The following is a 12,482-nucleotide window of genomic DNA, read 5'->3' on the forward strand; positions in this document are numbered from 1 at the left end:
GAATTGTTTAAATAGATAGAATGTATGTTTTGGGTTTACAATGGGAAAAAATGTTTTCTTTTGGAACTGTGATTTTTTGCAGTAGTTTTAGACATATATTAAAAGTAGGTATAAAGCCCAAATTTGGGGATTTAGAAGGAAAAAAGTTTTAAAGTTTGAAATGGGATGGTTATTTGATATGTCTTTATTTTGGGTTTAAAACTACCATAAAAATTTGACTGTGAATTTTGGAACGGATGTTGCAACAATGATAAGTGAGTTTTTAGGTAGGGGTCGGTTCTAGAGTATTTTTTTTCGATTGAATCACACACCATTTCCTTGCTAGCCAATGCTTATATTCTTTTGTGATTTTTAAGAACAGTAGCCACTATAGAAATGACTTTGTATGTTAGTTTTAGTCCTGTATACCTATGTGGGCTGTCTAAATATATATCATTACATAACAATACATGGTCTAAAATCTGAAACAGCTAAAAATTATTCAATTTAGAATAATTTTCTATACTAGCTGAGTAGGGCAGGAGGTTTAAAATCTTCCTGACGAAATTAATTATGCTGTTTACATATCATTTTTATTTTCTTTGGGAGTTTTTATAAAGTCAATTAGCCTAAGCGGTCAGTTTGCAATACCTCAAACAAAACATCTTTTCACCCCCTTAATGACATATTTTTGGGGGAAATGTCAAATCTGACCCATTTATTAATTTAACTGTTTTGAAAGAATACCTTGAATACATGTTCTGAACACGACAAACACTTTTTACTCTTGTCAATTCATGACAACAGACATTCTTTTCAATACATAGAGTGGTCTTTCATTATCTATACTATTTGTACTAAGGAAGGGAGGCGGCATTGTTTATAGCACTAGTCCCCAAAGTTATATAGTAATGTTTTCTTATTTGTTGGCTTAACAACTTTCGGAACTTTTTGATTAGTTATTTCATTAAGTTGAGTGTCTGTACATTTTAACCACTAATTGTAATCTACAGAAGGGGTAATTTTGTGTACTGTCACTTTTTACTTTAATTTATCATTATTTGTACTCTTGACAATTAATACAAATGCAGATAAAAATAACTAAGTAATCTCAGTTAAAAAAAAATCTGACCCTCTGATAAAGATAATATAGCTGCTATGCCTCTTTATACCTTATCATTGCATGAATCTTCATTCAAGTTTTAAATCTTTAGAACAACACTTTGCATGTATAGATTTACTAATAGATCATATCTACACATATATAGAACGAACCCGAATTACAGAAAAGCTTCACTTCTGTGCATACATGATATCCTTTTTTGGATCTCGCTTACGGTGCAGTGTGTGTTATTAATATTAGTGGCTATTCAAAGATCTTTTAAGGTGACTTACATAAGTTATGTACTAGCGTTGTACAATCAATATGCTATCATTTCTACTAAAAAAGATAATTTTGAACCACTAAAATAGCAAATCATTTTTACAAACACAATTGGCTTCTTTGGTGCTTTCCCTAAATGGGCAAAGCATGCACAGAAATTTTTTAATGAATTAAAAATAAAGGAAAGGTAATTTTTCGGTATTGTACTCATGCTAATTTTATCACTCTGACATTTTCATTTCTATAAAAGATTTGACATAGCAAAAAATATGGCACCAAAAAAGATTTACTTTTAGATAAATAGATTTTTTTCACTAACATTTCCGATTCAATGTATTATATGCAATAAGGGTTGCTATTAAGGATTAAGATAATACTTATGAAATATCATACCTTGCATGGTCAATATAAATCACATGCGTGTTTTCATTTACGGCCATTGCGTTTACAAAATATATATTAATATCTTTTATTAACGTATCTTTGTTCTATTAAATTATACAGGGGGAAATATTGCAACTCTGTTGTTTCAAATAAGAATTATTAAAATTAAAATATCTTCATAATAATTTATTGTCTTTTGTAGGTATTTCATTAGTTTTTTATATCTTTGTCCGTATTCTGTATTTCTTAAATTCATATTCTTAATGCACAATTTAAAAGAGAAACTCTTATTTTTTCTTTGATTTCCAAAAGTAAAGGCTTTTTATCTTATTTAAATGTTTTTTATGGTTTTCTTTAATATTATGGTTATGCTGTTTACTATCAACAAATGTAATTTCACTACAGACATACCAACCTCTAATATAGATTGTATAATAGATGTGCTGTTAAATAATGACCTTTTATTTTATTTATTATGTTTTTAACAAATATTAAACTAGTACCCAATATTTTTAAACACATTCTCTCATTCGTTGGCTTATAAACTTTGGGGACTTTAATTCAATCTTGATTAGACTGTACAAACTTTCAGTGTCAAATATTTAATAATTTAATTTACAAAAGGGTTAATTTTGTTTATGGTAATCGGAGGTGTACATTATATTATGTTCCATTGTCTTATCCATTGAGATTCCTAGATTTAAAACTAAAGTACTGAAAGTTCCATTGACTACTGGACACAAATTTGGGACAATACAGAATTGTATTCAATTCACACCATAAGTATTCACTTATAAAAATTCCCAATCCCCTCCTTCTTAAGCCTTTTTCCGTCATATTTGCAGACTGGGATATGCAGTCAGAAATAATGTATGTTGATAACATAGATGTTATTAAATTATGTAGAATTAGTATTTATTGTAAATGGAGATATGACCAGAGAGATAGGGGACAATGGGATGTTTATTACACTAGTCCCCAAAGTTTTATAATAACGTTTCCTTGTTCGTTGGCTTAACAACTTTGGGGACTTTAGTGAATTTTGATTGGCAAGTTCAATAAGTTGAGTGTTCAAACATTTCAACCACTGATTTTTAATATACAGAAGAAGAAATTTTGTGTATTATCATTGGGGATATACATCAATTTATCGGCCATCGTCTTATCCCTCTAGATCCTTGGGACATGACATTGACTTATACAATTTAAAACATTTAGTATTTTTGTCAAAGAAATGAAAATTGTAAAAATGAAGTTCAAATAATATTAAGTGTTATTTTTTTTTGTCTAAAGCAAAAGATCTTGGAAATGGCTGGTTTGATTTAATTCCTCCAGAGCTAAAGGGCAAACACATGTTAAAGTTATTTCTTAATTAGTAAATAAAATGCAAATGTTCCTAATTCATTTTAAAAAGAATTAACGGCTTGTGTTTACATGTTTCAGCAATGTGGTGAAAATATCTCAAAAGAATATTTAGTTGAACATTATATATTTTCGTATAAATAGGAAAAGTTGAAAAATGCGCGAAACCTGATTTTTGGAGAATTTTTAAAGCAAATACTTTCTAGTACTATAAAACTTTTTTTGCTGTATTGAAATCCCTGTTTTAAAGAAAGGAAGCTAATTAAACTTGATGATAAATGGAACTTGCCCAATGTTTTTACACAAAACAACCAAAAAAAAAAATATTTAATTTGTCATGTTTCTAAATCAAGATGAAATATCTTACATAAGAATAAGTTCTTAAATTTGTACAACCAATAAATATTATTTACTAAGCCAAATATAAAGAATTTGCAGTTTTTGGCCAAACTCCAATGTTCTTGAATCATACCCCCAATGTTTTAAAACATATTAGATGAACAAATGTTTAAAAACAAGAATATCAATTGATTTATTGATTTATCAAAAATTTATCTATAAAAATACTAAATTTCAGGGAAAGATTTTTCCTCCTCCATTGTTCTATACCTGAATCCCTGTGTAGGAACCAAGGAAATAATTTGGTTGCAATGGGTCTGGTGGTGGGGAGGAAGGGAGAAGGGTGGTGTAGTTGTAAAAAATATATTTGATCAGGGATCTACAGGGATTAGACAATTGACGCTATATTGATGTAAATCCCCAATGATGATACTCAAAAATTCTTCCATCTGTTTATTACAATTAGTGGTTGAAACGTCTGGACACTTTGTCACTTAACTTAATAAACCAACCAATCAAAATCCATTAAAAGTCCCCAAAGTTGAAAAGCCAACGAATAAGAAAACGTTATTATAAAACTTTGGGGACTAGTGTAATATACAGCCAAATGTCCTTTGAATCCCTGATATTTTATACTAGAATCAAAAGCGGGGTGGGGGAGGGGGGGGGCTGCTAGATAGAAACAAACGGAGAAGCAGAAAAGATGAGTTTTGAAAATGGTAAAAAAGTTATGATGGGTTCTGGGAAGCCATATTACAGTGAGGTCAACATAAATATTGTCTGTTTAACGGGGAGAAAAATTGAGAGAGAAAAACCTTATGAAACAAACAAATTTTAGAAAATCTTATATGACAATTAATTATTACCTTATAAATAATTAAGTTGTCATAGAACCTCGGCTCTATTTAGCATAGTTTATAATTCTAAAGTTGTCAAGAAATTGAATATTCTTTTAGGCTCATTTTCTGTCCACAGTAACTACATTTCTGATGTTCCCTTGACCGAACTATTCCTTGTTTTATGCTAGTATTTCATACATGCAGTAATTACTTTTCGGAGATTTTTTTGCATATTTTATCATTAGACATCTTAAAACGCTATTGGTTTATTAAAACAAAATGATTTAATTAACTTTTATAATCCGCAAATATTTTAGTAGATGGTCAGTAAATTATATATTATCAGTAACAGACTTTATTATTTTATAGAGTAGATGCAGATTATAAGATTGATAGATAGAAGAAAAATTAAAATTGCCAAATACCTTGGCAATTTTGAAACCGTGATATGTTTTTATTTTGTTTCAGAATTATGATAGAGATTCTGAACTAAATTATGATTATACTAATGGAGTTATTATTGCTTGGATCTTACACCAGATTATCATGCACTATAATAAAGTGAAACTTGCAGCTGGCTAAAATAACTATACCCTATCCCCATCTCCCCCATTCTCCCCATCCCCTTCTCTCCTACTGCATGAGCGAATTGATTAATAAATGAGTTCCATGCTAGCAACCTAAATTGACTATATTTTTCCCTGTCATAATATCCATGTATATTCTATATCCCTTAATGTGACGATTATTATAATCATTTAATAATGTGACGTTATATAGGTAGAGTATTATTACAATACTTTAAAAAGATTCAATTTACTAGAATGGCCAATTTCTCATAAGATTCTATTAATATTAATATTTAAAACAAGCTGTAATTTCTGGTCAATTTTAGCAACTTTTTAAAATTTATGTCCCTTAACAAATACTCACACACACAAAGAAGGTGTATATGTGTGAGTGAGTGTGTGTATGTGTAGGTGTGTGTGTGTGTTAAAAGGCAATCTTTCAATTTTTATCCAATTATCCAAATTACAAAATGGGAGAATCTAATGATTGAAATGATTGAGTTTGGCCATTCCAAGATGGATTCCACTTGGGGAGTTTAGACATTCTCACAAAACGATTTATGGAATATAGCAAAAAATAACCAAGTTTCTAAAAAAATTTTGAAAATAGAAATCTAATCAGACTTTAAAATGTTTTGAGTAAAATACTTCTTTGTTGTTAAAAATATGGCATCAAAAAATTAAAAATACAAATGGTAATGTGTTCATTTTAAATGGAAGAAAAGTTAAGGCATAAGATTGTTCTCTAGTAATTTCTTAAATAAATGCTTAGATGTACATAATTTTAATGGCAAAAAAATCTGCAGTTTTGTATATATACTGCAATTCCAAAACACTCATCATTTTATCAATACAGGGAACGGAGATAGGTACTAGTCTCTGGGTCAAGTTAATAATTTTAACAGATTAATAGTTTAATAACTTTTTCTGCCTCTTATTGCCTTTGTTAAACAATCACTAAATACACATCCATATACATAAACTAGCGGGTAAGCCCCTATGGGGAATTTGAGGGAAGGGTGAAGTGGGTCGTAAGAACCTCCACTTTCAAATTTTTAGTTTTTAAAGAAAATTGTTTTTAAAGAAAATTGTTTTTAACCTTGCATCGTAATGGAGAACCGTATTGATCTATATGTTAATTAGCTGAAGATAGACAGACAACCAGTTAATATTCAGAAAATATGTATACTACCCGAGTATCTAGTAGTAACAATACATGATAAGAAAAAATAGTAAAACAATTTAATTTCCTAGTAGTTTTTGGGTTACCTATTAATTTTGATGCTTTTATTGGCTTGCTTTCTTAATTTCTTTCAATTACACTGTTTAATGGCTGTTTTACAAACTATTTAAACATGTTGAGTTGTAAAAGTATTAATATTTTTTTTTGATTAAATCAATTAATGTTCTTTTCAAAGATTCTATTTAAAATCTTAAAATTTCACAAACTAGAACAAAGGACAAGTAAAACTGCAGCTGTTCTATAATTTTTTTTATTTTCAATCATATATTAAAGGAGGTTCCACATGATAACCAAATTTATTTGTTGTATAAAAATATTTTACTTATATGTCTTTTGATAGATCTTTTTATATTTGTGAATTGTTTTTTATTGCTTGATTTTAAGAAAAAGGTGTCCTTTAAACTTTATTGATGTATAAATTGACGTGGGAACACCTTGAATTTTTCATGAATTAAATTTAGGATATTTAATTAAATGTTAGATAAAAAAATTGCATTTGTATTTGGTTAAATGGTGTTTGCAAGAGTTGAGTTGAAGTGCACTTGTCCAATTTTTCAACTTGCTATCAGCTGGTGTCAAATGTTGGAGCTGGCACATTTGAAAATTGGCGGATTTTTAAAACTCTCATTAAAACATTTTTTGCAGGAAATATTAATATTAATATCAGGCCAGCACATGTACTTTGGGTTGATAATAATATAAATGAATATGTATTTAATGAATCTATTACTGAATCATCAAATATCATTTCAATTAATACTTTTCATTGGTAGTTTTAATTTTCAGGGTATCTGTTTCATATCTTAATGCATTAAAAATTGAAACTAATGCTGTTATATCAGATGTAATAAGTTGAGAATGAAAGCAGGGGAAATGCCTTGGTCCCAACAGTCACCCCTTCTTTCTGTGCACTTTCAGTTAATTAATTCAAATTTAGTGCTATCAAATAGTTGGTTATCTGTAATATCCTGTAAAGTCTGGCTCTAATTTGATACCATAATATATAACTATTTATGTTTAAGCTTAGTTTTTGAAATTCTATTATTGGCTATTTTTTCTCATAGCATAAAATGGGTTGGATAAGTAAGTTGACAAAGCAATACATTTTAGGAATTGCTAGGATTCTTAAATTCAACATTTTGTACAACTATAAAAAATATGGACACTGGTAAATATTTTCCTCATTAATGACATTTAAAAAGGAATTTTAAAATTGAATTTATCTTATTAAATCTTAATGGATTGCCCCATAAATGTCTTCTTAAATTTTGCATGGTAACTTAAAAACATGTTAACTGTTACAAACTATTAACAATATATTATTATAAGAAATATTATGTTCACCTTTTGCATAAGTATTTTAATTAAATTGAATTATAATCTTTCTATTTTTATATTAAATCATGTAAAAGTACAAGCTGAATTTGTAAAAACTTTGGCTAGCATTGACAAAGGATAAAAATAATACATAATAATAATAACAATCGTATTTGTACTTAGCTTCAATGGCAATCATTGAAATATTCAATTCAATTTTTGATAGATATTAAAACTCGGAGAGTGAATTATCAAACCAAAAAATCCAGGAAGTAAACTGTGAATGAGAGAGAGAGGAGAAGGGGATAGATTGATAGAGAGGAAGGAAACGGATTGCGGCATCCCTTGCGCACACACTCATACATCAGAGTTTGAGGAATAAACAGAATACAAATAAAGCAAAATATCATAAAACCATTCTAAGGCTTAAATTAAAAAACAAAATAGCCTAACATCACACAGGGACCTATGTAAAGCTTCTCTTACTTATAAATCTCAATCTGTTATTGAAATCTTAAGCTACAGACAAAAATACCTTACTACTATATATAAAAGAATTAATAAGAAATCATAAAAAAAATTAAGATTTGGTTTCTAGGCAAGATATTATGTTTAGTTTATCACTAAAATAACCTTCTTTTATGAGTTAATTACATAAGAGCCTTTTTTTGGCCAATTAGCCCATCCGCTATTCCTGCTTACACACTCACACACAAACAAACATTACACACGGTCTGTCATTTTAAATTTTAATTACAAATGTTATTATGCAAAAGTGACAGATTGGCTTCTCAAAGTTTTGAAGATGCTTGTAATCATTTGTCGCTCTCCGGAGAACATTTAATTTGACAGCCGCCTTGGTTTGATTTTTATAATCGCGACTGCAGTTTGAAACAATTTTTAAAGAAACTCTTTATTGTTCCTAAAAAGTTATTATCATACAATACAAATGACCAATGTTAGGCCAATTCACAGACTAAATTGCCAATGGTAGGCCAGTATAGATTTTAATTGACCAATGGTAGGCCAGTATGACGTCAATTTTTTTTATAGGCACTACAAGAATCTTCCATTTTAGACCTGTTTTTAAGACGCCATTCTTAATAAATAATGATGGTCGAAAATTACTTGAATTAACATCTGTTTTTGGCCAATGCATTCCCCCGAACCCCTTAGTTTACTTTCCCAGAAATTCCATTTTTTGCCATAGTTGATTAAAAAAAAGGTTTTTCGACTAAAAATAAGAACTGATAATCAAGAAAAAAGAAGATTAGGTCATTTTGAAATAGCATTAAAAATTATTAGGATACATGAAGAATACCTTTTGTAAATTTTCAAAGCAAAAAAAATGTTCGAAAAATTAGACAAAGAGTACGAAGTGCGGTTGTGGCAAATATTTACATATAGAAGTTGTCAGTTTGTGTCATATTATTCAAAGGATCATCAAATTATGTTAAAAGAGATTATATAACTGCTAGAGTAGAGCATGCTTGTTTTGGATAATTTAACATGATTTGTTTATCTTTTATGCGTAAACTGAGTGGTTTGTTAGTGGCTATTGAAAACTCAATATTATAGGTGGTTAAAAATCCCTCGTGAGAGTTTTGCCATTCAGTGATTTATTTTCAATTCATGTCAAAAGTTTACAATAGTTCTTAATTTTGTTAATTTAATACTTTAGTTGTTGAATTATTACAGATTAGCAGCTATGACCTAGCATCTGGGTGCTCTCTATTCTGTAGCCTAAAACCACCACAGGACCTATAGCCTATCTTAAAAAATATAACATAATCTGTTTTTTTTCTGAAATCTAAAAGTTTTGCCAAAAAAAACCTTACACCACTTTATTTGATAGGGCATCGAAGTCACTCTTTTTGAGGAAACTTAATTTGATCCAACTAATTTTTTTATCTTTATTTCAGGTTTGGCTGGATTTGACAACCCCATGAGAGATAGTAAAACAGAAGAGGTTAAAAGGCACATTGGGCAGGTGAGAAAAATTTATTTGTTTTTGTAGCAAAGCTTCTTTACATGAGATCATGTCTGTCGTTTCTTTTGTTGGTAGAGCTGCTCTCTATTACGTTTAAAATACTGTCATCTTAAATCAACTTTGATCACCTTAGTAGCAAAAAGCACATAATCTCAATAGATGCTTTTGTTGTCAAAAAGCTTGGATGTCATAGTTCTTGTGTATATTGTTATTCTATCTTCATAGTAACTTTTCTTTTTGAAAACAATTTTTATTTCACTGCATAAGAAGATCAAGCTTTGTTTAAATCAAAACTAGAAAATTAATTGAAAGGTTTAGTGAGTGTTAATTTGCAAGGATTTAATTTTTTTGAGGGGATATAATGTCTTTTTTTCTGGTAAAGCAAAATCATAAAATAAATATTCTTAAAACTAAATACTATTTTTCAAGCCATTTTTTGCATCCCTAGCAACTAGGGTCTCTGTTCTTAAAGGGTTAAGAAGGGGGCAGAAAAATAGCCTAAAACCATACAAAGGCCTAAATAGAAAATAAGTCAGCCATAAATCATCCTGGGACCTATGTGAAGCTTCCTTAAAACGGAAAACTTAATCATTGCAGTAGTTATCGAAAGCTTATGCGAAAAAAAATCTTACTGCTTTATATAATAGGATATACGGAAATTTGAAAAGCTTGTACTATATCAGAAATTACATAATTAGAGTATCAACTCTAACAAATTACACCAATCAAATAAAAATTTGTACTCTTAATTAAATACCTAATAGCCCGGAATTTAATTCGTTGACATTTAATAATCAAATCAGATATCTAGCTGGATAGATAGATATCTTGTTGGCTAGATAGGAGGATAGATAGATATCTAAATGGTTCAGTGACATTTGATAATTTTAATGCCAAACTCTTTTGATTATACACTTACTACGATATTTCTGATTAATAGCACTCAATAAAAGCGTTCTTACAAAATTGTAAAATTGATAAACAATATTTCCAAGTATGGCTTCGAAATCGATTATTATCCGCTGGATTAGAACCAGTTCTCAGCCATACTAAAAAAAAAACATAAAATTACTACAAGTTTTGTCAGTCAGAACCTTCGGCCCCTAGGCTCTAACAAAACTGGTTTTAATCTGACAAATTTCCAATTTGATATCCGCGGAAAGCTGTCTTTAATTTGATGCGATAAATAACAATTATTGCATATTAATTTTTACATTTTTTATTTATTGACCTATTAAAAAGAGAGAATGAAATCTATTAATAGCGCAGCAATAACAAGTTTATTGCATTTTTATTAAATTAAAAATGTGAAGCATTAAAATAAGTTTTAATGCTTGAAACAGGTTTTAACTCTTAACAAAAATGTTGTTATAGCCATTCAGTTTTAGTCCTATATTTTATGCTAAAACTTTTTTGTTTGCTACACCATAAGTCGTCCTTACTGAATGAATCATGGTAATATAAAAAAAGGTGTGATACAAAATAGTGATATTTTTTATGCAATTCCATAAAATACAGGGATCTAAAGGGATGAGACAATGGCCGATAGATTACATCCCCTATGATGATACACAAAATTTGTTTTAAATTACAATTAGTGGTTGAAACATTTGGATACTAAACCTAATGAACCAACTAATCAAAATTCAATAATAAAAGTCCCCTGGTTAAGCAAACGAATAAGAAAACGTTGTTATAATACTTTGGGAACCAGTGTAAAAAACAGCCAAATGTTCCCTCCCTCTCTGAATTAGATCACTTTAAATAGGGAATGTTATTGGAGAGAAAGGTCAAATATGACTACAAAATCAATATAATATATATTTAATAACAAATAGTATAACCATTAAGGTTCAATTTACTTAATTTGTAATTTTAATTTTTTTCAATGATTTTTTGATAATTCACTGGTAGATTTTTATGATATTTTGTTTTTGTATCTCCATCAATTATGATTCCCAAAGCCAAAATGACAAAATGTCAATATTAGGATCCACCAATCATTTCCTTTTATATCATGAGGACAGAATATAGTTTTCTAATAAATAATTATTGAAAGGTATAAGACAAAGCTTTCCGCGGATATTAAAATATAAAAAAATATAAAATTAAAACCTGTTTTGTCAACCATTCGATCGGCCGATCGGTTTAAGACATCTGGTATTAATTTTATGATTTTAATTTAATATTCGTGGAAACTTGTCTGTAATATGATGCTTTACACTATTAATTTTTAGTGTGGCTGAGAACCGGTTTTAATCCAGTTGTTATTAATCGGTTTCAAAGCCATACTGGAAGTAATATTGAAAATATCTTTAGGCAGCTGGCGGCTGATTTTTTTGTTATACAGCCACGGTTTAAACTGCAGTCTGTCCTGCGCTGAGTTTCAGCTTCTATTTTTTATGGTTTTGACGGCTGATAAGCTCATTAGACAGCTAATTTTATAGAACTATTTAATATATATTCCTTCTTTTAATTATTTTTCAGTAAACCTATCCCTGTATAAACATGATAATCAGTAAAAGATAAAGAGTATTCGCCCTATACTTTATACTTTTATACAGAGACTGTACAGAAGCAGAGAGAGAAGGGACAATGGGCTAATTATTACACTCGTCCCCAAAGTTTTAATAACATGTTCTTATTCGTTGGCTTGGACAACTTTGGGGGCTTTAGGGAATTTTGATTGGTTGGTTCATAAAATTAAGTGTTATAACTTTTTAACCACTAATTGTAATCTACAGAAGGGCTAATTTTGTGTATTAGTAATGGGGATGTACAATAATTTATCGACCATTGTCTTATCCCTTTAGACCCCTGGTACGGAAGTATTGAAAAGGAAATAAAATCATGAAAGCACAGCCTATCCTTTAATATAAAGTAGTAAGGTTTTTTTGTCTGAAGCCAAAGATATCTGAGGCTGATTATATAAATTGATTGTACCTTTCAAGGAAGTTTTATAAATGTCTTTGGTTGCTTTTAGGCTATTTTTTACCCCCTTTAGCCATTCTCTAGAGGCTAGGGGCGAAGCAACTAGTCCTATTATATAAAGAAGTAAGGTTTTTTTCTGAAGCTT

The 12,482-nt window shown here is 29.4% G+C and overlaps 2 protein-coding genes across 15 annotated transcripts in view; both read left to right on the forward strand.

Annotated features, from left to right (window-relative positions):
- Ubc7 (ubiquitin conjugating enzyme 7) overlaps window positions 1-12,482 on the forward strand; it is a 461,088-nt gene that overhangs the window by 301,534 nt on the left and 147,072 nt on the right. The gene's annotated exons all lie outside the window — the stretch shown is intronic.
- Window positions 1-12,482, forward strand: part of exp (expansion) — a 153,194-nt gene that overhangs the window by 106,856 nt on the left and 33,856 nt on the right. For all 13 annotated transcript variants that reach the window (XR_013884359.1, XR_013884357.1, XR_013884358.1 and 10 more), the window contains exon 6: window positions 9,339-9,406. Coding sequence is in view for 8 of the 13 variants with exons in the window: in XM_080177943.1 (XP_080034069.1) it covers window positions 9,339-9,406 (68 nt within the window). In the remaining 5 variants the exon portion in view is untranslated. The remainder of the gene's footprint in view (window positions 1-9,338; window positions 9,407-12,482) is intronic.

This window comes from Acartia tonsa, chromosome 11 (genome assembly GCF_053477335.1).
Source record: "Acartia tonsa isolate MP-2025a chromosome 11, ASM5347733v1, whole genome shotgun sequence".
Classification (NCBI taxonomy): Eukaryota; Metazoa; Arthropoda; class Copepoda; order Calanoida; family Acartiidae; genus Acartia; species Acartia tonsa.